General features: G+C 41.7%; 3 protein-coding genes across 10 annotated transcripts in view; all 3 read right to left on the bottom strand.

Moving 5' to 3' along the window:
• Positions 1–16816: 16816 nt before the first annotated feature.
• cdkn1ba (cyclin dependent kinase inhibitor 1Ba) lies at positions 16817–21838 on the bottom strand. Of its 2 annotated transcripts, XM_075471362.1 has the most exons (3): positions 18895–21838; positions 18404–18572; positions 16817–18196 (listed from the first exon to the last, which is right to left on the bottom strand). In XM_075471362.1, the coding sequence occupies exons 1-2, from the start codon at positions 19307–19309 to the stop codon at positions 18442–18444; spliced, it is 546 nt and encodes a 181-aa protein (XP_075327477.1). In that variant the 5' UTR covers positions 19310–21838; the 3' UTR covers positions 16817–18196; positions 18404–18441. The 2 variants fall into 2 exon arrangements, with proteins under 2 accessions (XP_075327477.1, XP_075327476.1); XM_075471361.1 differs by having other exon boundaries at positions 16817–18572.
• Positions 21839–23598: 1760 nt separating this feature from the next.
• cdpf1 (cysteine rich DPF motif domain containing 1) lies at positions 23599–24972 on the bottom strand. The gene is made up of 3 exons (XM_075471363.1): positions 24821–24972; positions 24425–24536; positions 23599–23993 (listed from the first exon to the last, which is right to left on the bottom strand). The coding sequence occupies exons 1-3, from the start codon at positions 24931–24933 to the stop codon at positions 23865–23867; spliced, it is 354 nt and encodes a 117-aa protein (XP_075327478.1). The 5' UTR covers positions 24934–24972; the 3' UTR covers positions 23599–23864.
• A 675-nt stretch (positions 24973–25647) lies between these two features.
• LOC142385136 (peroxisome proliferator-activated receptor alpha-like) overlaps positions 25648–27171 on the bottom strand; it is a 40426-nt gene continuing 38902 nt past the window's right edge. For all 7 annotated transcript variants that reach the window (XM_075471355.1, XM_075471354.1, XM_075471359.1 and 4 more), the window contains 2 exons: positions 26891–27134; positions 25648–26750 (listed from right to left, as the gene is read on the bottom strand). In XM_075471355.1, the coding sequence (XP_075327470.1) occupies positions 26506–26750; positions 26891–27134 (489 nt within the window). In that variant the 3' untranslated portion in view covers positions 25648–26505. The remainder of the gene's footprint in view (positions 26751–26890; positions 27135–27171) is intronic.

Raw genomic sequence — 27171 nt, 5'->3', positions numbered from 1 at the left:
GCTCCTGACTAAGTATGACTATGTGAATACTTGGCAGTAAGGGTGTGTTTGCTGGTTGTAAAGAAGGATTTGGGAGGAGAGAAGAACCTCTGGATGGATTTTATTTTAAATCTGTGGTGTGGACTTTTATTATAGATTTATAACAATGGATTTATACATCTAGCAGATAGAAAGGAATAAACAATTTCATTTGGAGTTCTTGTTTCTATTTGACAGAGTCCAATACATGCAATTACAAGTCAAATATATACTCTCCACCATCAACTAAAGGGAGTTGCTGCATAGTTTAGATTCAGAGCTTCTGACATATTGTTGATGAGACCGCGGATCATCCAATCAGACAAAACAAAAGGGGGCTAAAAGCTTGTAAAACCCTTTAACTTTAGACCTTTCTGATGCGGTTTGTTTGATTAATTGGTCATTTGAGGATACTGCCAAGTGCAGCTTTAAGGCTACAAGATCATGAAGCTACAATGTTTGTTTTTTGTTCCAGTAGGAATAAGGTTAGAGAGTTGAGAGCACGCTCTGCAGTGTCACTTTGGTTTATGGTTTAGTCATGAGGGGCGTGGCTGATGACTAATGCTGTGTGTGTGTGTGTGTGTTAATCTGATGGTGAGGGCGATAGTGGTGCCCTTCTGCTTTCATTCGGCTCCAGAAAAGTGTTTAAATGTGGCGCTGAGGGATTGAGTCTCACGAGCTCCCGTAGTGGAGCACACATTTCAGGAAAGCTGACACAGATAAAAATCAAAATCAAATTCATGGTTTCCTTGCAGCGGTTTTTCCTCTCTGTAGTTTTTGTTTGATTTAGAGCGTGCTGCTGCCAAACACTCCTGTCCTCCCTCTCTTTCTGTGCCGCTGGTCTGTGAAAGCTGAGGCATTCCTGCAGTCGGCTGGTAGGATCGCTCCATGTCTTTCAGTCTTGTGTCTCTCCGCTTCTTCGTTTATCTCTCGTGCTTTGGCAGAACAGACAACTGCTTTGGTTTCAGCTCTCTTCTGAAGAAGAAACTGTGTCTGTGCGTGTGTTGCAGCAGCGTGGAGCATTTGGGATGTGGCTCATTGTGCAATCTAAGACGGCCTTTATCATAATGACTGCTCATTACCTACCATGCTCTCATATAAAGATATATTTATACACCCATGGACATAACCTCATCTCTCATCAACATAACAATTATGGCTCATTTTATAGGCCCCTTTGGAGCCATAGAGGAAGCACAGAATGCGCTCGGTTGCAAAAAATGGCCTGGGTGACAGACAGGTTGGGAAATTAACAACAGCCACAAATCATACTCTGGTTCCGTTTATGTTGTGGCCTGTGTGTTTGTCTACCAATCTCCCTTTCATAAAAGAACGGCATCGCTTGTTCTTTTCTGCATCGGTTAGCTGGTAGAATAGAGTAAGTTGTGGTCAAACTCTCCCATTGACTAACTGCTGTGGCCTCTTTTACTGAGCAGTAAAAGAAATGGAGACGACGATGCAAAAATGAAATCAACAAGCTGCGTTCCTTGCTTGCTTATTCCTTCGTGGCCATAATACTGCTTACAGCCCATCAACGGGCACTCTTGGTTGCCATAAATGCTCCACGGGACTTGCTGCGATGTTAATACATGGTCTCAGTCGCTGATTTTCCACGCGTCTTACTTATTAGCTGGCTGCATAATCTCCCCGAAAAAAGTCCAGAGCGAATGATTATGTGGACATCTGTGTTCTTGCATGTTGCCCCTCCGGAAAATTTCTGAGCTGGAGTGCATGTGTGCAAACAGCTCGTGTGTCTCCTTTGTCTCCATGACGCAGTTACTCTTGTTCGGTGGGCTGCGGTATGCACCTAAAAGTTGGCACAGAAAGAGAAAGTGTCTGTCAGTTTAGTAAATTCTTCAGTTTTGTCTTTTCATTTTCAGGTGGATGAGTTTTTGTTTTTGTTTTTTTTTTAAAAAGAAGGAACAGTCTACTTTAAAATATACACTTGTATGCCAAAGGTGTCAGGAGGTGGGTTGGCATGGCACGGACTCCAAAAGGTGTAAAGCAGAAACTGAGTTTATTCCCAAAACAAAACAAGGTTAACAAAAGGCAGATATCAAAACGAGACTGTGGGAACAAAACCATGAATATAACTGTGACTAGAAAGCAAAACAAAAGACTTGACATGACTTGGAAAAAACTTATCTTGGCTACGGCGTAGCGTGGCGTGGCACACTGGAAAAAATCTAAATCTTACCAAGTATATTTGTCTCATTGAGTATCTCATTACACTTGATATAAGACACAACTGCCTAAGTACCATTTCAGCCAGATATAGGGACTTATTTGAAGACAATACATCTTGATAAGTCTTCATATTTCACATGAAACAAGCTTTTTTTCTTCATTTGAAGAGGTTTTTACGCTAATTTCAAGATCACTTTTATCTCAAAAGTCCTAAATATCACATCTTATTTCAAGAAATCTTGACAAGCCGATTTTCACTAGTTCCATTGGCAGATTTTTTTACTTATTTTTGGAGGGACATTCTTTCCAGTGCATGAAGGGGTGAAAATCAGAAAAAAAAAAAAGATTTCACAAAATGACAGGGGAGCCTGGAAACTAAGGCCCCGTTTACACGATAGGAAGACGCAGATATTTTCCTGCGGTTTGGCCTCTCATTTACACCAAAACCCCGTTTTTAATCGCAGAAAAAGATTATTTCTAAAACCTCCGGCCAAAGTGGAGATTTCTGATAACGCCGGTTATGTGTTGCCGTGTCAACTGGGAGAAACAGCCTTTTAGGTTCTTAAACGTCACATTATGCGCCAGAAAATGCTTAACGTCATGCGAGCGCCTTATGTTTACAGTTTGTTTGGCTACTGATCAGGATTATCATGGATGATGTTAAAGTTCCACTAATTTTTACGTTTGTGCAAACGATTCTGGCAAAACAGAGGAGCACCACTCTTCCGTGGCCGCTCTTGCGTCCAGTATCCACTGACTGTCAATATTTCCCTCTTATTGCCTTCAGTTTTGTTGTGATATTTGCTCGCGTTATCTCCTCCTTCACATGGGGAAAGTCCTCGATTCTGAAGATTTTGATTGGCTTGCATGGCTTTATTCCTTTCCCTACACTGCCGCCAATAGGTTTGGCACAGTTATTATGGCGCTTGACGGCGTATTTATGCGGGTTGATGTAAATGACAAGTTTTTTGAAAACGATGTTGTGTGCACGATGTTATTATTGAAAACGGAGGGGGGGAAATATTCGTTTCTCTAAATACCCGGATATGTGTAAATGTGGCCTAAATAGGGAACTGGGAGTGATTGGTGACTGAGTGCAGCTGGGGACAATGACAAACAGGTGACATGAGTGAAACTAATGAGCAAACAGAAACTGTGGGGAAGGCAATGGCAAAACTAAAAACGAAACCTGGCTAAAACATGAACTCAAAAACCAAAACATAAACAATCTAAAACATGATAAAACATCAAACTAAAAACAAAAGGTTGCTACGGGGAGCAACGACGTTGTGTAAAAGATGGATGTATCCACTGGCACCCATTGGTTTGTGGTGCTCTATTTTCCTGAATTTAGCCTCTTGGCTGCCACCAATCATATTTTAAAACTGGATGTCACAAGTGAAGAATGAAGCTAATTGAGAATACAGTGCTTCCCTATAAAGTAACACATCTGCTTCTAATACCTGTAACACCACAACACACCAAACCATTTACATCTGCACTTGTTTTACTTTTACTCAGTCATTTAAATACAGAAGATTTATATTGATTTAGCACTCAGTGTAACAGGTTGTCTATTATTTTACTGCACTGACACTTTAATGTTGCTTCCTCGCAAGTAAGGTCCTTTGGATAAAAGCATCTGAGAATAAATGTAAATGTCAATCAATTTGCAGAGCATCAGCTAAAGTCTCGGATACAAATTAAGTATGATGAACCTATGATATAAGAAGCTAAAGTTTGCTGGTGGCTAGCTAGCTGGTGGCTAGCTGGTGGCTAGCTGCAACTTGATGTGGTGCCTTGAGTGGGTACTAGCAGGGATTTAGCCTGGCGAAAGGAACAAAGTCTAGCTGTTAGCCACCAGGAATTGGTCGAGCCAAGTGTGTAGGAGCAGGCTGTTAGCTGCCATGACTCACCCAAGCTGAGAGACCAGGATCTACGAGCTAGCCAAATCTCCTTTCTGTTCAAGCGATAAACCCAGCTTAGGGCTAAGATGAGCCTCAGTGAATTCATTAGCATACACTTGCTTGTCACTTTGCACAATTAAGCTCCTTCTGCTTGAGAATTCCTCTCTGGATCAAACATGTACAGCTGAATTTTCCCAGTATTAGCCCTGGCCTTTGCCATTGTAGTAGAGACACGGCAGGCAGTGTCATCTGCTGGGGGCCAAAGATATGGGCAAGGTCATCTTAAAATATTCTTAGATCTCCAATCACTGAATAATGAAAAGGGTGTGGAGTAATACTCAAACTGCATCAAGGCCATGAAAACTTATTTGATGACAAAACCGCTGGACTGGGACTTTAGAGCACCTCTGCACAGAGCTAGAGAAACCCTGGGGACGGCACTGTATGGTACCCACCATATTTTACAAGCACAACCTTACACACAAAATCTTTAGTTGAAAATTGCCTCCAACAAATGCACATTATTGACCTAAAATCAATAAATCAAAACACAGGACAGGACAGCTTATAGCAGCTAAGTTTGCCTTCCTGTGGAAAACAAAAGGCTCTCGCAGCCAGAGATCAGAGCGTACTGAAAGCAGAGATAAAAGGAGCCAGTAATACTTTACAGTAAGTTGGGCAAATGTAATTTAAATGGATGTAAAACCACATCAGTGAGCTTTCATCGCTGTTTAGATATCGTTCAAAAACGTGTCTGCAAATTTGCACACATCGCATCCAAAGCCAACTACTACTATTTGTTCTACAAGCTGTGCAATTCAGCAGCACACTTGTTCCTCAATTCCTCAATTCAATGAAAGTCTCACTTTTAAATTAGTTACAAGTTAAGTTGCTGGTGGTAAGCAAACAAGCTTTACTTCTTAAGAAAGATTGAAACCTTGCTGAATAAACTAAAACAATATAATGATTAATAATCTGCAGGATAACATTTATAAATGCAAAATATGATGTAAAAGGATTCAGTACTTCAAGAGCTTTTGGGAAATCAATGAGAAAATGAGCCGAAAATTGCTTCAAATCCTGAGAATGTTTGATTAATTAATTCATTAAGACAAAACCATTACTTATGAATAAAAGGTCATTCTTATTAATGCTGTATTTAAACATTCAAATATAATCTACAAGACTTTATCCCGGACAAATATTTACCCTCACTTGATGAACTTTAACCTCTGTACCTTATCAGTATTCACATGAAGTCAGATTTTTCCTCTACACGTCCGTTAAATGTGCCAGTGCACTGGAAGTGACCCCGGCGTCCATTTGGTTTGCATGACGATCCCAGAGCATAATTACAGTTAATAATCAACCAATACGACCACATCATATCTTATCAGAAGCTAAATGCTTCATCATCAATCATAAAAAAGGGCCCATGCTTTTGGTTTCACTGAGTTAAAGTACCTTTGTGCGTGTACATTTATCATGAACAGATGGTTAATGTCCAGAGGAGAGATAAGCAGCTGGTGCTGACTATGCCGATTTGTTTTACTGACAAGTAATAATATCATGCACATGCAAGTCTCACAGAAAAGATCTGTCTTCTTTTTGTTTTTTCTTGTTCACTTGACAAAAATCCTCATGACTTTACGGCAGTAAAATATCACTAAAAGATCAGAATAAGACAAAAATCTTTGTTTATTTGGTCGGGTGGTTTTCCTTTCAACTGTATGAGACTTCTTGGCTTGTGGTTTAGCCAGACACTAACTAGTTGTTTTCTGTTAGAGCTTGCTGTTTCCTCCCATCTCACACACAGAAGTGGTTCACCATATTGCAGGCGTGGGTGCAGGTTTGCCTTTGTTTGAAGTGATCGATGCCAGAAGTCATTTGATGTTCCCTTTGCATGTGTTGCTTGGTTGAAAATGTTAGACTCTGTGTACAAACCATATAAAAGAGCTGCTTCAAGAGTGAAAGTGAGTGGGAAGAGGTAGCTTCATGCAGGGTGCATGCATCTGGATGTGTGGGCCATCGGTGACCCTCATACCACCAACATTTTGAGAAGAGAAAGCCTGCAGGCATGCGTCTTCTTTGCTTTTTTCGAGATTTTTTCTCACACAACCACAAAAGCACAAGCAACTCTAGACATGCAGCAGTACATCCCCTAACATGCACAACAAGTAGCATTAAGCTAAGCTTGTGTTTCAACTCAAGATGCATATTAAACTAAAAGCACAATCTCTAAAACAGCATCCCGGAGGCAGACTTGTTCACCCACCTGAACATGAAAATAGCATCAGATAAAGTTTTAGAGAAACACACTCCCCCATCTTAACACATCAGGAGAAAAGCTAACAATGCCTGTTTATTTCTTTGCAAAGCAGTCCTGATGATTGATACTCATCTTCTGCTGCAGCTAAACGCTGATACAGATCAACAGCACCCTGGAGCTGAAGCTGCAAAAGTGGGCTCTAAACATCTGTAAATCATTTCTCTGGGTAAATTGAGACAGCCAGGATAAATGTTGGCAGTGGAAGTGAACGAGATGAGCTCGCCTCTGGTTGAACTGGACTCCCAACTGTGGCTGTGGCTGGATTGGGCAGCTCCCGGGCCTGAATGTGGGCTGTGTTTGCGTAAGTACTCCTCCAAGATGAGTGGAGCTGACTGCTCTGTACAGCGGTGTCAGCGTATCATTAATATATCGCTTTAAGGTTGCGAACATAACACTTTGAGCATTAATAAAGAAACTATTTGCCATGTGAAGATGCACTGGCATCTTAAGTAGAGAATAAAAAGCCACACTGCCTGTGTGTCTCTCCATTCTGCAAACACCACTCTCAGAAAGAGGGAAATTTTATAGAATACAACAAAAAAAAACATTTACTAAAGTTTACACACTTACAGAGCAATTAAATGTGACTGCTTTGGTGACATCATACCCTGGCCTATTGATAAATGGTTCTGGTTTAATTATTGTGCACATCCAAATGTGCTGGGAGGCCGGGGAGGGTTCATGTTTCCTGGGTTGTTTTTGACCATCTGAGTGAACTTCCTCAGCTCAGGGCAACAGTTTGGGTCCTCTTTCAGGCTACATCTTGAGATAACTTGCACACTTAAATCCCAAATATCAGATCAGCACTGAGTTTCTGAGACTTTCCCCAAATACAGTGTCTGAGAGTACAAAGAACCGACCAGCAAGTGGAAGTAAAGGACTTTTTTTTTGACAAGTTTAAGGAAATAACTGAACTTTACTCACAAGGGAACAAATAATCTTTGAATAAACAATTGCATAAATGTTGTATAGTAACTTTATCCCAGAAAAATGACAGCTGTCACACTGGAAAAAATGCCCCTCCAAAAATAACTTAAAAAAACAACAAATAAAAGACGTTTTTGCTTGAAATAAGCAAAAAAAATCTGCCAATGGAACTAGTGAAAATCGGCTTGTCAAGATTTCTTGAAATAAGATGTGATATTTAGGACTTTTGAGATAAAAGTGATCTTGAAATTAGCTTAAAAACCTCTTCAAATGTAAAAAAAAGCTTGTTTCATATGAAATCCGACTCAAAATCATTTGTTTTCAAGACTTTTTCATTTAACAAGATATTCCAGATGTATTGTCTTCAAACAAGTTCCTATATCTGGCTGAAATAGTACTTGTTAGGCAGTTGTGTCTTATATTAAGTGTAATGAGATATTTTGACTAGAAATGAGACAAATATATTTGGTAAGACTTTGATTTTTTCCAGTGCAGCACAAAGTCTGACAAAACGGAGCTTCTCAAAACTAACTAACACTCTCAGGAAATCAGGTTGGGGACTGAATAATTCCTGCATGCTCTACTAGTCTCAGATGAGACTATGCTCCCCACATGACCCAGACTTACAACCAAAGACAAACAGTAAAGCATATAAATCAATACAACCAAATGATAATCTCCCACAGAGAGTTGGGAGCTGCAGAATGTCCACAGTGTCCTGGTCAAAAGGTCGATTCCCATTCTGTGCATGTCTACAGAGACCAGCACAGTGGTCCAATAAACCGGGCCGGTTGAGCTGTTACCTTAGTTTGACTCTAAGTTAATCCTGCAAGTCTCCAGTTTTGTGCACCTATCTGTTTCTGAGCTGCATTTGAACAAAACAATCTCCCCAGAGATGAATCTTTTCACACTTCACTCATTCAAGGCGGCACAACCTGAACCCCAGGAAATGATTTCACCAATCAGACACATTAGGGGAGTTTTTCTGACCTCAGCCTGACCCGTGAGTGCTGATACTTCCTGTCGCCACGCATTTGTCCTCGGGTCAGAAATGACTCTCTGCCAAAGGTAACAGCTCAGAGGTCAGTCGAACCCGTGTTCATTACCGTGTCGCTCACTTTCTTGCAAGCAGTCATCGACACATTAACAAGTTGCTGAGATGACACACTGACAGATTCACCACGGTACCCACCACCAAATTTATTTTGGCAGCATGGGAAAGCACGACAGATATATTATTAATAAAATATCACAATTGCCAGACTTTAATCTGCCTCAGAAACTGGAAACATAGAAAAACATGTCACTCAGTGGGGTCACATGGCCCTGAAAGGATCGGATTATTGGCTAAATCACAATAAGACTGAGTTGCTCCTTATTTGAGCGAGGGTAATTCTCCCTGGATATATGGCGGTGAATGAATCGAATCGAATCACCATATCTATACTGATTATTAGGGATCCAAAGATGCTGATTTAAATATAAATTACCCAAAGTGAGACGTTCCGCAGTCATTTCTAACCCTGCAGATGTTTGTGCTGTACACTCCGACGTGAACCGATTAATTTGAGAAGCTGACATTTCTTATAAAAACTTTAAAGTTACAAACTCTTCATTTTTGCAGCTTTACACTTTCATTTCTGAGCTTTCACAGCAGAAAGGGGTTGAAGTAGCACTCAGCCACTCGGCCAATTAGAAGAAAGGTGGGCTTTTAGGGGGCGTGGCCTTTAAAGGTAGGGTAGGAGATCCTGGATTTTGAGTCCAGCGAAGCTGCATTTTGAAAATACACAGGTAAAAAGTCCCAACCCTTTTCTTCACTTTCCCCCCGAAGGCACGCCTCTAGAGTACATGAACGCGCACGAGCGCTGTTCTGACAGCAAGCATCGATCGTTGCCGTATTTAGTATTTAGTTTATGCTAACTATACGTTTAATAATGCTAGGTGCTAGCCAAGCTGGCTCTAGTTTAGCTTCCTGCCAAGCTTCTGGACGAGTAATTCGTTCATGGAGCAGGGTATGGGTGGATATCTGTCTATCCATGGGAACAGGGAAAACGTATAAAACTCGCAGTTTGCCGATGTAGTATCCACGCCCCGGACGTAGGTGGCAGTAGCAAAAATACCTTTGGTATTGTTATATGAGTGATATTGTTATATATTAATAAATATGAGAAATGCCTGTTTTGTGGCTACTTCCTCCGCGTCAGTTGGAAGAAAATGGCGAAGCGCGGCGGCAACAACAGTACGCCTTCAAACTTTGTTTGGACAGATGATGAGGTCCAGTTGCTCCTGAACACGACACTGAACTACAAAGCCAGGCAGGCAGTGGATAATGTGGATTGGGAGAGTGTCCAAAATAAATATAGTGAGATATGGGAGTCGTTCATGGAGAACTACCCACTTAACGTGTGGAAAAAACACACTTCTGCGTTTTGAACTGTTCCTACGGTGACGAGAGGTTGGAAAGTTTTCAAGATCTCCACTCTGGAGGGCGTTTGTGTTTTCTCCGTTTTGAACTCCTAAAAACGCCGTCGCCGTGTGCAAGATAGGCACATCTGTCGAAATGTTCTGCGTTTATCTGTCGTTACCGTTGTCGTGGGCACGTAGCCTAAGTTCTAGAGGCCACTAAAACTTTTCATATTTGTGTCTAAACTTTTAATTAATTGGTTGCAATGGGGGTGTGAAGAGTATTTCAAGCAATATGTAAAAAAATGTTCCAGAAAAAGAACCCCTACCCCACCTTTAAAGAGATGGGACCTGAAACTAATTTCGGGGATGCAGAAACACTCAGTGGGGTCACATGGCTCTGAAAGGATCAGATAATTGGCTAAATTACAATAAGAATGAGTTGAGCAAACAAAAGGTGCAGCAAAGCTGGAGTACTGGAAAAACTAAAGCCAATAACAAAACAGACTTGAATACTTGCAGACAGAACTGACGAGGAAAACCAGGGACCAGGGACAGGAGTGGTGGAACAAGAAAGGTATATATACTGGGGAGGTGATTACTGGAGCAGGAACTGGTGGCTGATTAGTAACGGGTTGCAGGTGAGAGTGAATCAAATCAAATCAAATCAAATTTATTTATATAGCACATTTCATGTACAAACAATTCAAAGTGCTTTACATAAAATAAAAGCATTGCAGCAGGGAGTGGAAGAAGCATTAAAATACATAAAAGAATATAAAGAGAAACAAATAAAATCATTTAAATTAATTTAAAAACAAGCAACAGTCCAGATAAGTTAATAGATACCGTGCAGATTTCATGCATAGACACATGAGAAATGTTTTTAACCTGGATTTAAAAATGTCTCCATTTGGTGAATGAGAGCAGAGTATTCTGAAAATCAAACAAACAATACACAAGGATAAATTAAACAACTAAATACCAGGAGAACAGAACCAAAATTAAACAAAGACTGATCTAATAAAGAAAACACAAAGTACTGAATTAAAATAACACCAATAACTAAGTCACAAAAACATAACCGAAAACCCAGATCCCGACAACCTGGACAAAGTATCTCAAAGTTTGAGGGAATTTGAATCTTAAATATGACTCTTAGTATTTTGAGCTGATCCACAGTATGTAAAAATGGTTCCAATCCATGATGCAAAACTGTTTGTTCCTTTGTTCCTGGTGGAGGAACATTCCCCGCCCCCCTTCTTCATGTTTGTTTCCATCTGTAGGATTTAACAGAGCGTTGTACAACAGGTTTATTGCAGTTTTAATAGGAAGGTGAATTCAATGTTTAGTGTGTTCCAGGCCATGTTTCATCTCCTCCATCTGAAAGGTTACTTATTCCACCTTCTTTAACAACCTTCTGCCATCTTCTGATCGTAAGAGGTTACCTAGTCTGGTTGCGAACCCTATATCTACGATCAGGGCCTGAAGAAGAAAGTCAGCCATCTTTCTTAAAGACTTATACTTCCCTTCAGAGGGAGCTGTGCCCTTAACTACACCAACTGAGGCATCTGAGAGGCATAAAAGTAGCATCTCAAACACTCCGTCTGCCTTACTAATTGACCTAATAGTTCCATAAATACATGTTATGTTCTTTTCACCACGATTTAAGAGTCAATAATGTCTCTATTAATCTTTATTTTAGCTTATAGAGCTTTAATCACCTTAATAAAGCAATCCTGAAAGCCGAATGTTCCCTAAACTTTGCAAAGAAATGTCCAAACATGTAGAGACCGTCTTTGTTTGTTTCCTCTTTATCTTTTTCAGGGTACCAAGGTAGTGGCTATACAACCACGAACACTCACTGTCACCCTTACGGTCATTTTAGATTCATCAATGAGCCTCACAGACATGGCTTTGGATTGTGGGAGGCAGCCAGGGTAGCCGGACAGAACCCCAGGGCCCCAGTCCAGTCTGAACCTGGGAACCTGGCTGAGAGGCGACAGCTTGAGCCACCACATCGATGCGCAGCCTGCCGGAGGACTTTCCACTCTTCAAATGTTCTGCGGCTGTGTTGAAACCTCGTTGGAGATTAGCTTCGGTTGCTCCAAAGCACTCAGGAAGCCATCCATATGGAATTCCTGTCCTCAGACACATGTGTCATTGAACCCTCAGGGTCAAATGTAAGAAATTAACATCCCAAATAGGCCCTTGATGCATGGTGTGTGAGTGCTCTTTGTTTTTGTTTCCTCATTAGGACCAAAGACTGGTCCTTATTAGGCTAAAGATGCTTTGGCTAAGGGGTCAAGACCAACTTGAGGCTTGCTTAAGGTCAGGGTTTGGATCGTGCTCTCCACAATTAGTTCAAGTTCCTGCATAAGGACAAAGGAGCTTCATCCTCTGCATCATGTAAGGGGAAATTATTCTGATTAGTCATTTTTTTTAACAAATTTTGCTAAAAATCTGCTTCTTTCAGCTTCTTGAATTCAAACACGTAAAGTTGCACCATCTATTTCTCTGTTTTTAGGCAAGAAAAACCAGTTTGTTTGTTTGTTAGTCTTGGCCGCGTTCGATTTCTTTACCAAGTTTCAAGAAATTCAGTTCAGCAGTTTTTTGTGTGTGTGTGTGTGTGTGTGTGTGTTGTAATACGCAGATAAACAACTGATGATCTCATACAGTACATCTGTCTCAGCTCTCATGTTAACGGATGAATCAAGTGATTTTATTTACAGAATGAACCCACTGTGTAAATGCTATGGAAACAAGCTGTTTTTGACCTGAAGGCAAACTGAACGCTGAGTTTCTCACATACACAAGCTCGTGCTGATATCATCATGAGGGCGTTGCATCCATTTCCAGTCACTGTGGACAGAGTAACCCAACCATTACCCGGTTCTGGTTAACCTCAGGTCACACACCTTTAACCTTAACCCAACCCAGAAAGGATACTCAGTCCTTATGAGGACAACTGGTCCAAAACAATAACCAGAAAACTCACTAAATAAACAGTATTTGAAGGAAGTTGTAAAGTTTCTATTGAACACAATGTCATTTTCTGTGGAAAAAAGGAGGAACAACCAAAAATGCTGTGATTGTTCACTCGTGTTAGCTAGCATTGGCTAGGTTTCCTCTCTAAAAGATGAAAATGAATAAAGATTTGTGCAAAATCATCCTCGGATCCATCTATTTTTCACAAAAGGAAAAAGAAAACCACCTCGTTTGACCTGAAAAACCTTTTTTTACTTCTTGCAAAGGAGTCATGGACTCCTCAGCAAGGTGACCAACTCCTCTGAGGCCTGCAGTGACTTCCCATGAAGCATGAAATTGGATCATGTCAAAAATAAGCTGTATGCAAAGGATGTTTATTGGGCTAACAAATGAAACAAGACTGAAAGCGGGAAGAGCGCAACTTTAAGGAGCTCAACGGGGTTCTGTGGTGATAAAATGAACGCTAAACGCATCCTGTCTGCACAGAAAAACGCAGGATTTATTTTTTGAAAACACATTAGTTTGTTTCTCCTCTCTTTTTCTAAGACTATTTGTGTGCATTAGAAGAAAAAGCAGCAGGCCTGCATAGTCTTGATGACCCCTGCTGCAAGTCAAACCAAACACTCAAGTACTAAAGCAGCGGGACAGCCAGCATCCGAGGTCACACAGCCAGGCTGCATGAGTCACGCAGCCCAGAGCAAAACCAAAATGTGTAAAGACTTCACATTGGCAGATTAGTTTGTTTACATCCTGCACTGGACGCGATTTGGCCGGGCTGCAGCGAGACACAGCCAAACAGTCCGTCTTCCCTTTCCTCTCTTTAACTCTATCCTCCTCTGCTGTCTTTCTCACCTTTTTCTGCTTCCAGTCTCCGTTTCTCAGCGCTGCCAGGAGCGCGTGATCACGAGGTGGCGCGAGTGGGGGAAGAGTAAAGCAGCTATGCCCTCTAGTAGAAACTTAAAAATTCAAATTAAGTTAAAAAATGGGACAATTTTTTAACTGGTAACAGATGGGGAAGTCGTATATCTGGATGAAAACAAGACATTTGTAGAAAATAGAAACCCTTCATCCCACTGGTAGTTTGCCAGAGCATGAGCTCACACCTTGCAGGCCCTCTGCTGAATGTCTCCTCATAGCGTCAGCTCCAACATGTCAGACTTTTATGACCCATTTCTCCTCTTGTTATTTGAAGCAATTATTCTGAGCTTGTTAATTTAACGCTGCAAATAAGGAAATGTTTTCCTCACTCGGATAGGAATTTATGGATTAAACTCCTCCAGCACCTCGAAAGGTGCAGGTGCTGAAATATATTCCTGTACTAATCTCGGGTTTGTGATACTTTTGTTGACTTTTGAGCTCCCATTGTCTGTTTTTACGGGGTTTATACCGTGCTGTGTGCGCCTCGGCCACCATGTACACTACAAACATGCCCTTAGATGATTATAGAGTCACAGATTCTTGCAGCGGTTTGGCTAAGACACACAACACTTTTGTCACCGAGCAGCCTAACGCTACATTACGTATTGTGTATTCAAGCTTTGGGTGGAGTGTAAAATGCTAAAGTCAGACTGCAGAACACTTTCTGATGTCACCTTTAATTAAGTGCAATAAAACTAATAGCAGAGTAAAGAACTTCTAAAACACAAGTCTGAGAGGTCAAACCTGGAAGCAACCTGCTGTAAATATCTATTTTAATGTGTTTAGAAGCAAATCTTTGACCTTTTTTTGTTGCCTACAGACACAAACACAAGAAGGAAAAACACATCATTTCAAACCTTTAATTTCTTTAATATCAGTGGATGTAATAAGCTTTGAAGGAAGAAGTAAAAGCTAGAAGTTCCCTCCGTCAGAAACAACTTACAGTCGACATTTTGCATTACTTTGCTTAATTGCCAGATCTTAATCTGAAAAGCTGGACTTTGAGGTCACGGCGTGTGCTGCGGCTCAGTATTGAGGGAAAAATATCCCCTCATAGACAAAATAACAGCTGAAGTTGATGGGAAAACTACCCTGTATTACTTAAATACCCCGTGTTCGTTGAATTGTATCTAAAAACATAAGAAACTGAGAAGGAAATTGGTATTTAAAGAAAAACAGTCAAGTGCAACAAGCATTGTTATGATTCAGTTAAAGCAGGGTTGATGTTGAATGGTTGGCCGTGCCTGATCAGGCTACTAAAGCTGACCAATAGGAGGGTTTCAGCCTCAAAAAGTGTGTTAAAGCATCCAATACTGCTACTACAATGTGCACACACTTCATCAGGCTCTCCACATTGGGGCTTTGCAAACCCATGGCAACATGCTCCAGCTTTTTTTTCATAAATAAGTGGATCAATCTGAGCAATGGGCTCCTCTTGGTTGTGCTGTTGTTGGTGCTTTGGCTTTGCTCTGAGGTGGAAAACACAGACGCACTCCGTCCTTCTTCGTCCTCTTCGTTATAAAATTGGATGCTGTCAGCCCCTTCCTGCTCAAGCTAGCTTTTAGCCTGTCAGGATTCGCTTACGTTACCCCCCCACCCCAGGAGGGGAAAAGGACGCAAACCGATACTTCCGTGCAAGTAGAAATGGGCCATGAGGGATGTCCCAATCAAGATTTTCTGCCTCAATTCTGATCCGAGTAACTTGAGATGAAGGATCAACACACAGTTGCAAACTACACACCAGAGTATGTTAAAGTTACTAAAACAAACGCCACTTTGTCACTCGACACTGGGATTGCATATAGTTCAGTTTTTTCATATTATAAAAATGGACTCGGACATGCTGCTTGCACATGTCTCGTGCATTTAGCATGCATTACTGACTCTTCTGCATGAGGTGCACGAAACCGTGAGGAAACCCGTCAAATGAGGAATCAATCTGGGGTCAAGCAGTTACATCAGATCTCTGTAGCAAAGACAGTAGGAAGTGGTGACCTTTATTATACAGCAGTACTGTGTTGGCCAAGGCACTAAAACTATCTAATTAGGTCATTCAAATTCTTTATTCCACAACAGTGACGCCATGCTAAGAAACGTCTGGGTTGTGCACCAGCAGGAGAATTCACATGCACTTGTTTTATCTTTTCCTTTTTGTTGTAAACTAAACCAAAAGGTAAGATTGAAGCCTTTTTCTGTTAAAAGTGCAAAAACTAATGTTTGGAAAATGGAAATGGGACTTGGGATGGGGAGACAATAACATTATTATTCTTATCATATCAAGATCGACATGATATATGGGTTGCTACTAGCAAACTAAGTGAAATCTGTTTAATCTTTATCTTTACATTAATAAAGAATAATATTAATATTTACATTAATGCAGACGCATCTCAACACTTTGAATGTTTAAAAACCGTGTTACAATCCTCTTTAAACGTGTGCAAAAAAGCAGCTCACGAGTAATTACCCCAGACACAGCCAGCGTAAGATATCATAAGAGTAGCTCTTTCTCTCACTCTTTCTGTATTTGACTCCTACACATTGGTATCAACAGGAAAGAGTCAGCCAATGAAACTAATTGGGTGGTGTGTGCCTTATGAAAAGAACAGCCTGTACTGTCCTGGACTCCCTCCCACAGCCTTTTGACTGGCTGGCTCATAAGTGGTCTGCTTTTCTTCTCTCTGCTGTGATTGGAGACAGGGAATGCCAGTAACTAAAAAACTTTTTTTCCCTCTTTTTGCTCAGGACATACCCTTGTTGTTTTCAACTTTCAAGGCAGAGCCGGGCTAAGGGGAGTCAGCACAGTCACAGCCTGCACTCTGCTGCTGTATCCGGACTCAACTTTTCCAGTTTGCTGGATTTTATCTCATTAGAAACACACTGAACCGCTTCAGCTGGCAAACGCTCTACTAGTAAAGCTTGTTTTGCACGTGTGTCGTGTAACAAATATCTAATCCCTGAAAGCTATTAATTACTCGGTGAATTAACTATTAAACTTCTCATCTGATTGTATCTTTGGTTTGTTTAATACTTTGTAATTTCACTTTAAGTGTTATTTCAAGGGGAATCAAAATATCACAATTTGAAGCAAATAAAATAAAAATAATAAAAAACCAAAAACACAAGGTATGAAAATCAATTATTAGGCTCAGTTTTGCAATTTTATTTATTTATCTTAAAAACAATGATGAAATATATATTTACAAAAAAAAAAATGCACAGAATGTTGCTTTGGGAGGCTATACATAAACCCCATCCGCTGCCCACCCGCCCCCCCACAAAAAAAAGAAAGAAAAACAACAAAAAAAAACACAATATAAATAAGTTACTATAATTTTTCAGTGTTTTTCAAAAGAAAAAGAAAAATGCACACAGGTACACTTCAAAGTTTAACACCATGTGAGGCAGTGTCACGTTGTTTTTCTGCCCCCACCTTAATGAGAAATGTACAATAGTGCAATTACATGTTCCACATGAATTCCACACCACAAAGACAATTTCTTTGATTCACATATTTGCATAAAAATCCCAGTGGTTCTAACATATTTTTTTATCTATGTTAACCTGGTCCTCACTTGGTAAAAAGGGGTGTAAATGAGTCACTCAGACAGAAACTCGCCTAATTTAAAAAAATACTACCTTAAACTCTTATGGATTATTTGCAAATACTGATAAAAAATTTGGTTGGATATTGCTCAGCAGTTTAACCACCCTCCTGCCCACCCACAGGGTTTGTTTTTATTCCTTTTTGGAAAGCAAATATATATATCTATATATATATATAGATATATATATATATGTTAAAAGAGGGAAAACAAAATTTGCATGTAAACTTGATCATGGCTGTTCCCAGTTAGATGGACCCTCAACTTACAGTGTGGCCATCTGGGCCTTCAGAAATAAAAAAAGATAAAGAACACTGGGAACACTGGGAGAGTAAAGCCGAAGAAAAAGTGAAGACTTTTTGTTTCCACGTGACCCTGACTTTTGAAATCTGCATTTTTAACTTACATCAATTACCTGAATGATGACGCAAATGAGCACTTTTATCAAAATAATATCTCTCTGTTGGAAATTGCACTGCAACTCCCAGAGTCAAATTCACACACACACACACACACACACTCTCTCTCTCACACACACACACGCACACACTCTCTCACACACACACACATACACACATACACACGTTTAAACACATTGAACAAAAAAAAGGTATGAAAAGCAGAATATGCTTTCTCATGTGCTACATCTGAAACATAGGTAGTAAATATACAAAAAAAAAAAAATAAGGAAAGAAAAAAGGAGCAAAAGTCCATTTGCACACTGCTACATTGTCTGCTGATTCTGAGGCAATTTTTTTTTCTGAGTGCCAAAACTTGATAGTGTCAATATTCAGTGCTTGTTGCAGCCTCTCCTCCTCCCTTCTTTAGGATAAGGCCGCTTTGTTTTTATTCTCTCCTCTCTGTCAGATGATGAGAAAGCCTACAGTATTCTGCCAGCAACAGGTCTCGCCGCTCTGCGGGACGTAAAGAGGAAACAGGCTGTTGAATGGTGCAATTGAAAGAGCATTCGCCTGCGTTTGGTATCACTCATGCAGACAAGTCATAGTTGAAAGGTTGTGGGAGCTTTTTTTTATACGGTGCGTGACGTTGACGTGGAGGCATTTTTGTTTACATGCGTTAGTTATTGGAGACATTTTTAAAGTGGAGCACTGAGTTCTAACCTGGCACTTTTTTTTTTTTTTTGTCCACGAGTCCTGCTTTAAGTTCTCTGGCCTGCTGGGTTTGTCGTTTCGACTGATGCCGCCTGACTTCCTGCACCGCTCGACTGGTCTTCATCATCGTCTTCGTCGGTGTGCGACCTTTTGCCCGGACACTCGTTGGAGCAAGAACCTGGCAAACCCAAAATAAATGAATAAATACACCAACAGAGACGGAGAAAAGTTTGTGCTGCAGCACCAACTCAACGGGGTGCTGCAGATTTTTAGCCCGTGGCGCTGCAGAGTTCAAACTTTCCAGAATTAAAGATGAAATGGCTTAACTTTAAAAAAAAAAAAAAAAAAAAAACATGGTGGTTTATCTGCTGCAGCACTGACACAGCTGCTGCTGCTGCTGCTGCTCCGTGCCCCCGAGTCAGAGACGCGCAGCGGGCTGAAAATGTGGCAAACAGCACAAATAAAGAGTGACAGCTCTGCTGAGAGTCCGCTTTCCTCACCTGAAGCGTCCAAACGTCGTTTCCGTGCGCTGTCTGACAGGCGAGCCGGCCGCGTCCTCCCCCGCTCCCCGTCCTCCTGCCGGTGGTTACCGTTGGGCGAGCCAGCCTCCTCCGCGGGCCGCTGGCTCCTGTGCGGCGGCCTGCGATAAAATTCCGGTGCGTCGCTGTCCTCCTGCCACTGGTAATTGCCCGGAGAGAGCGGCATGTCGTTCACCAGGTCGAAATTATACCTTTCCATAAAATCCTGCGCTTCGTCCTGCGCCACCGCCGCCGCATACCTCCGCGTCTCCTCCCGGTCAGGTGTGCCGAAAAGCACACGGCGGACCGACCTGACGCTGTCCTGCTGCCGCGCATCCACCCGCTCCACCGTGGGGCTCGCGTTAGAAAGGCGCACATCTGACATCTTGCTGCACATATGACAGGAAAAACAAAGCGTGCAAACAAGAACCAAACCCTTTCAAGCTGCTATTTCCAAGTAGTATTCCCTTCAGACGCAGAGTCACAGGAACGACGCGTGCATACTCCGCGCGTATCATCCAAATACGCGTAAAAATGTCTCCACAAGGCGCAGGGGTGGGGGGGCGCGGGAGGGGGTTTAAACAGAGCCACTCCTGTCAAGTTCGTAGTAAGTCAGATGAAAACACGTTAGGTCATAACAGCTAACATGGCGTTAGAGGGAGCTACGGGTGAGGAAGGAGACTTGACATGAAGGACTAGGCTATTTAAACAGAGAAGGCGATTCGTTGCGCGGCGCCGCTCTGAGGGACCGCCCATAGAGCTCGCTGCGAGTTGAACAGGGGGAACGACAACACGGAGCAAAGTCAGGACTCCCGAGTCTCACGCAATTCACACTTTTCTCACAAGCCACATACCCATTTTTCTCAGGCCGTGGAAAACAAATTCAAAATCGATGACGTAACAACAACTTTGCCGTTTTTTCGACACACACTCATTGACTTTTTGTTTTATGAAACTAGTGACTAAAATCTGGTCTTTTCTTTCTTTCTTTTTTTTTTTTTTAGACATGCATCCTCAGACTGCTGCATATCCCCCCTCACTTCAGCTCGCGCATGCGCAGTGTTGCGCTCGCTGTGCCCGGGGAGGCAGCGGACTTTCTGTCGCTTCCAACTTTTTTTCTGCACGATCTTTATCCACGGAAATGTAGCCGAAACCAGCGCACATCGATTGTGTCTGAGTGGAGTGAATGGGGACGCAATCAGACGGCGCTGGGTTGGGAAAAATCCGGATTTTAATCAGAGCACGGCATAGTCTCGAAATACTTTGAAAGCGACCGCGGGTTGACTCGTAGTCGGCGTCGGCTGCGTTTCAAACTATTTAAATAATTATTTCGCCATCTGACAGCAGAAAGAGAAAAATATGTGAATGAGAGAAGCGTCATTACTAATTCGGCTGTGTTTATATGCAACATAAGGGAACACAGAACAGGAGAGAGGGATCATGCCAAAAAATGCCAAAACTTTATCGGCCCGCATGAATATCTCTGATTATCTTTGTGTAATCAGTTCTAAACTGAAGCATGAGAAGGTTTTATCCTTCCTTTAGCAGGTGATTTAACAAAGCAGGGATCAGGCTACATATTACAATAAAACAAAGCTCACAGGCATTATTTGATATAATAAATAGGCATTTCATCTCTATGCTCAGGCGGGATGAAGTGAGTCAAAACAAGCAGATAAATGTCTTTAGTGTAACACGAGATAAGAAGAAAAAAAGTGGAAAAACAGATGTATCGCACTGTTAGTAGTATTCCAAGGTCTCGCTGCAGGCTGGTTGTACTATCACATGCATCAATCACCAAATGACTGTGTGAGTGCTGACAGATATGGCTGCTTGATCTGATTTGGTGTCACATAAATGGCACACTTGATTTAATCAGCGTAACTCTATTCAGCTCCAGCTCTAAGGTGACAGAGGGACACCGAGGCGCGCGCTCTCTCTCTGTGGTTTTACAGGAAAACAACAACAACAAAACTCCAACTCTGTCTCCAATGACATCAGCTCTGGAGCGGAGGTCTTTCGTCATCTTTGGCTCAGGGCCTATCGCTGTCAGACTTCAGCACTGGTGCCACGGGGGTGGTTTGCGTGCTTCACTGGGTGTAATTGCTAATGTGTGCTTAGAATTTAAACACAACAAGGAAACAAAGGTTTTAAAATGTAATACTTTGAAATTCGAGGCGAGTCCACCCTCGGGCGTTAAAAAAGAATTTAACAAGTCTTCATGTTCCTCAGACTTTATTTACAGGACGAGCTGGATAAGCGTCATGTGATGTGAGGAGTGAATAAAAACAGTAACAGTATGTACTACTTGGCCGGGAGTTCACAATGTCCCAACGTGCACGCTCTCCAGCGAGTGTCATCTGCATTCCTCTGCAGCATTTGCCAGTAAAATGAGTGGGCCTGCCTTTAAAGCCATGCTGTTCCAATTAACCCTCGCAAAGACTCAAGCATCTCGTGATAAATACAGCCGGGGCCATCTGTTATATAGATGTTATCGCCAGGATCACACTTAATCCATAATGTGTTTATGCTGCTGTAAACTGTGTGCGGCTTTGTACGGCCTGATCCTTGAGCTGGAAACAGATTATGATGGCTCTAATTAGAAGGGAAAGTGAGAAATGAGGCAACAGACCACTTTGTTATGGTCTCACACGCATAACCAATGCTTTGAGGGCTCCAACTCTGGAAGACAAAAAAAAGCACCAGCAGTAGACGGTAGATAATTTTTTTATCCTCTAGGAAGTAATTCCCAAAAATTCCAACACCGGGTATGCAGAGCGAATGGGTTTGCACTGGAACCGGTTATTATTTCGGTGCCTGTGCAGCTCTACTCCCGCCATTACAGGTCCTTCTAAAAAACTTAGCATATTGTGATAAAGTTCATTATTTTCTGTAATGTACTGATAAACATTAGACTTTCATATATTTTAGATTCATTACACACAACTGAAGTAGTTCAAGCCTTTTATTGTTTTAATATTGATGATTTTGGCAAAAAAAAGTCAAGAAAAAAACAAAAATCCCTCTCAAAAAATAGCATATTTCATCCGACCAATAAAAGAAAAGTGTTTTTAATACAAAAAAAAGTCAACCTTAAAATAATTGTGTTCAGTTGTGCACTCAATACTTTTCCTTTTGCAGAAATGACTGCTTCAATGCGGCGTGGCATGGAGGCAATCAGCCTGTGGCACTGCTGAGGTGTTATGGAGGCCCAGGATGCTTCGATAGCGGCCTTAAGCTCATCCACAGTGTTGGGTCTGGTGTCTCTCAACTTCCTCTTCACGATATCCCACAGATTCTCTATGGGGTTCAGCTCAGGAGAGTTGGCAGGCCAATTTAGCACAGTAATACCATGGTCAGTAAACCATTTACCAGTGGTTTTGGCACTGTGAGCAGGTGCCAGGCCGTGCTGAAAAATGAAATCTTCATCTCCATAGAGCTTTTCAGCAGATGGAAGCATGAAGTGCTCCAAAATCTCCTGATAGCTAGCTGCATTGACCCTGCCCGCGATAAAACACAGTGGACCAACACCAGCAGCTGACATGGCACCCCAGACCATCACTGACTGTGGGTACTTGACACTGGACTTCAGACATTTCCTTCTCCCCAGTCTTCCTCCAGACTCTGGCACCTTGATTTCCGAATGACATGCAAAATTTGCTTTCGTCCGAAAAAAGTACTTTGGACCGCTGAGCAACAGTCCAGTGCTGCTTCTCTGTAGCCCAGGTCAGGCGCTTCTGCCGCTGTTTCTGGTTCAAAAGGGGCTTGACCTGGGGAATGCGGTACCTGTAGCCCATTTCCTGCACACGCCTGTGCACGGTGGCTCTGGATATTTCTACTCCAGACTCAGTCCACTGCTTCCGCAGGTCCCCCAAGGTCTGGAATCGGTCCTTCTCCACAATCCTCCTCAGGGTCCGGTCCCCTCTTCTGGTTGTGCAGCGTTTTCTGCCACACTTTTTCCTTCCCACAGACTTCCCACTGAGGTGCCTTGATACAGCACTCTGGGAACAGCCTATTCGCTCAGAAATTTCTTTCTGTGTCTTACCCTTTTGCTTGAGGGTGTCAATGATGGCCCTCTGGACAGCAGTCAGGTCGGCAGTCTTACCCATGATTGCGGTTTTGAGTAATGAAGCAGGCTGGGAGTTTTTAAAAGCCTCAGGAATCTTTTGCAGGTGTTTAGAGTGAATTCGTTGATTCAGATGATTAGCTTAATAGCTCGTTTAGAGTACCTTTTCATGATATGCTCATTTTTTATAGATAGGGAATTTTACGTTTTCTTGAGTTGTATGCCAAAATCATCAGTATTAAAACAATAAAAGACATGAAATATTTCAGTTGGTGAGCAATGAATCTAAAATATATGAAAGTCTAATGTTTATACAGAAAATAATTAACTTAATCACAATATGCTAATTTTTTGAGAAGGACCTGTATGTTTATTGGAAATCGAAGTTTGTGCAGCGAGCCGAGTATTCTTAGAAAAATTATGCAACCGTGCCAGATTCATTCACCAAAACACAAGTTGTTTGAACAGTCACTGCACTAGTTTGAGTCACACTTAAACGGTTGTAATATCGCAGTTTGTTTCTCTGAACTGGGGCTGCAGATCAAACAGCCCACTTCAATGCTCCACATCCTGACTGATCCAGCCGATTACCAGTTAATATAGCAACAGGGCAGCGATAATAGGAGTTAAGCACCTTTTATTCTGCAAAAGCTTGAAAGAGAATTTAGAAATACGTAAAAATGATTCCTTCACAATGAAAGAATAACACCCACGGGCTCCAAATCAAGCCTCAACCATGAACTGGAACTTTTTCCGGTTACAGTTTAGATCAGCACGATTCTGGAGCGAGCACGTGGCCGAACCACACGTTTTCCTCCATTTATGGCTAAACGCATGTACCGAGGCGTTTGTCGCAGTCTGGTGAGCAGCTTATGGACCGCTTGTGTCATGAGACGGCAGCCTTTGAACTCTGCTTCTTCTTTGCCAGCTCGGTCTGAATCTGATGGGGGAACTGGTCCAAGTGCTTGTTCACGCACTGCATACAGAACCTCTTGGTGTAGAACAGACTGCAGTCCTGACGGAGGAGAAAGAAGCAAACACCGTTGTATGGCTGCAGGTTCACAGAGGCTCCGGTCACATTTACACCAACCCCCAACCACTTTTCGGTAAAATCATCTAGACATTTTACTTAATTTTAAAAGATTAGGGGTGAAAATGGGGCACTATTTGCTGCCTTTAACAACATAAACATATCTTAAATGTGACCCTGCCTGTATACTGTTTTTTCTGCAGTGTGAGAGTCCAAAAAGGTTGGAAACTGGATGGTTTAACCTTTAACAAGAAGTCGTGTCTTACAAGCATGTATGCATGTGTAAACTCTCCATTTTAAAAGTAAATAAAGCTATATGTATCTCTAAAATGGATGCATTTTAAAGCTTTAAATGGAAATAGATGAGCAGAGAACCGCAGTGCTATCACCACAGGGTTAAATGTCAAACACCTTACCGATCCAACACAGACACACGAATTGCACAGGCTGCAGGTGGATCCCAACACTAAAAACTTCTCCTTGTCCGGACTGAAGGGATCTTTGGCCACAAAGCACTCCTCCAGCAACCTGTTGGGCGACAGAAAACCACTTAGGCTTCTTTTTAGGTTAATTTTGCCATTTCTACTTGTACATAGGTTGGATGCAGGTGATATTCAAGATATAAGATGCTTTAGGTGCAACATACAAAGTACAGGAGGGTTAGTTTCCCCTGAGTGTTTGACCTTACACGTAAACATTACAAGCAATCTCGCATTCGCTTCAATAGCATTAGCTTTAGCCAATGAGCTAAAGCTAGCTGTAGCACCACCAGAGCACTCTCAAGCGAGTATTTTCTTTAATTATCCACTTACACAATAGCTCTGGTGTTAGGTGGTTTCTGACCGTAGTAAGTAAAAGGGGTACTCAAACCACACAAGTGGCATGTAAACGTTTTTTGAGGGTTTTCACTCGTAGTTTGCTCCATCGTAAACAGCTGAAAGTTTGTTCCTGGTTATCACTTCCAGTCCCTGTTAGCTTGTTTTATGATTCGTTAGCGCCCCCAACGGGCCTGGGGTAGTAAAGCATCGCACTGTAATTTTTTAACATTGAACTCGTTGTTCAATGATAATTGTTTGGTTGCACAGACCATTGTCACCCATAAATTAATGAACGGATCCAGTGAGCACAGGTCCAGAGCCCCAGAAATATCTTATTCCAAATAACAGAGAAAAAGTAACAAAATTAGACTCAACATGACCACAAACATAATGAGACACATGACCCAAATTATCACTAAATAAATGTGTTGAAATAGATAAATAGTATCTAAAACCATTAAAGCGACACAGACAAAAGTAGATGCAAAACCACCTAAAGAGAGATCTGGAATGACAAAATTCTGACATCAAATAAGCACAAACAACCAAAAATGTGCCAACAAACATGCAAAATGATCTCAGAAAGAATTACACTCAGACTACCAAATGAGTGAGAAAACAACTTGTACCGGGTTTCTACTATTGAATAAGTGTAGGATATGAACAAAAATGTTCAGAAACGAAAGATCAGTTTTACACATAATGAATTTTGAGTGATTAGTAACACAAAAATGGCTTATTGGAACCACTGGGAGCAAAGCCATCATTATGACAACTTAAAATATACTAAAGGTAATTAATTCAAAGCATAACAAATAAAACTCACTTGAATATATTAGTTTATTTCATGCTATCACATGACATCCTTTGTTTTATTGAAACAGACAGCAATCACGTCGTTCTGTTTTGTACATCATGAAAATAAAATATAAATCACTTTATTATGACAGAAAACTACTATTCAAAGGCAAATTAATTCATTAGTACAGAAAATAAGAAGATGCATTCCTTTACAGTCTACAGATTCACAACTCCCTTTCAACGTGGTCACCATATTCCTGTTTTATTTACAAAATACTGCAGTTTAAAAGATGCTGTCGTTTTTAGTGTAAATATCCCAAACTGGCCTTTTACATGAGGAAAAAAAATCTGAATGGTAGTATTTGTACAAGACATGTCATAAAAAGTTATTGACAGTGAGCTGTCACGTTGTGTGGTTTTTCAACAGCATGAGAGGATTGTTATAAACATACATGACAGAAAATAACAGTAAATCAAATGGATATCTCCTTATAACAGTATAAATGCTACGTTTTTAGTCAGGTACAAGAAATATAAGGAATCGGAGCTTGTGCAGCACAAGTTTAAGGCACTTTACAAATACTGAAGCGGGTACTTCTCCATCTCTGAGCTCAAATTCAGCATCCAGAACCGCCGCATTTAGCTGCTATTGGCAGAGATCAGCTTCTTTTTACCCAAATATGCTGCACGTGCTAAAAGATTAGCTGCTTACCCAATCACAGAGGCGGCCATAAGAGCTGCCTGTCCCCCTAAATGAATAGCTCGAGAGTTTCGAGAGACCTAAGAGTCATGTAGTCACTGTGCAGTGCACCAACCGAAGCTGGATGTGGTGCTTTTTACAGTAAATTAACTGTGTTACATAAGCACCAGCTGGCTCGTCAGTACATGTCTCTGTATATTTCTTGCAGGAGTGGGTGCAGCGACGTGTCCTCTATTGTCTTGATTTCCTGGACCAACTGCGCATGCTCTGTGACCAGCTCCCGGAGGTCAGCCAACTTCTGCAGCAGCCTGGGGAAGAGGAAGGTGTCGTCGGGGTGGTTGGCCAGCAGGTGGAGCCGTAGCGCCTGAACGATGCTTTCCTGCAACTGCTCCACAAGAGGTATGTCAACCAGGCCGGGGCGGTCTGAGAGGGAGAAAGACGATGAGACAATTTCCCAAATTGGGATTGATAAAGTATTTATCTATCTATCTATCTATCTATGAGGAGCGTTGAAGAAAAAGGTTTTTTTCTTTTAGCAAACGAAGAGAAAAATGCAAGTTTACCTCCACAGCAGATGATGGCAGCAACAAAAAGCGCCAGGTCGCTGTCGTCCAGGTCCAGCGAGTTGAAACGAGTGGCAAACTGGAACTTTGGCTCCATCATGTCACTAAAGGGGCGCCGGAGGCTCTTGAGGAACTCACGGGTGATGAAGCCTCCACCGCGGGCCACTAGGAGGCCATCTTTGTTCATGCACGAAGCCAGAAGAGTGAAAAGGGCTTCGTAGACGGCATATTTCAACAGGGTCACCTGTGGGTAGACGAGAAGGCCAAAGCATCACTCTGAC

This window comes from Odontesthes bonariensis, chromosome 8 (genome assembly GCF_027942865.1).
Source record: "Odontesthes bonariensis isolate fOdoBon6 chromosome 8, fOdoBon6.hap1, whole genome shotgun sequence".
NCBI lineage: Eukaryota > Metazoa > Chordata > Actinopteri > Atheriniformes > Atherinopsidae > Odontesthes > Odontesthes bonariensis.
The sequence above is the reverse complement of the archived record's forward strand: the minus strand, read 5'-3'. Positions and strand labels throughout refer to the sequence as shown.

Excerpts from the sequence above, each read along its gene's own strand:
- cdkn1ba (XM_075471361.1), bottom strand. The coding sequence starts at position 19,309 with ATGTGCAGCAAGATGTCAGATGTGCGCCTTTCTAACGCGAGCCCCACG. Across the intron at positions 18,573-18,894 it reads ACGACGTTTGGACGCTTCAG|GTTCTTGCTCCAACGAGTGT; the intron begins GTGAGGAAAGCG and ends TGGGTTTGCCAG.
- cdpf1 (XM_075471363.1), bottom strand. The coding sequence starts at position 24,933 with ATGGAGCAAACTACGAGTGAAAACCCTCAAAAAACGTTTACATGCCAC. Across the intron at positions 24,537-24,820 it reads CCTAACACCAGAGCTATTGT|GTTGCTGGAGGAGTGCTTTG; the intron begins GTAAGTGGATAA and ends GTCGCCCAACAG. Across the intron at positions 23,994-24,424 it reads CGTGTGTCTGTGTTGGATCG|GACTGCAGTCTGTTCTACAC; the intron begins GTAAGGTGTTTG and ends CTCCTCCGTCAG.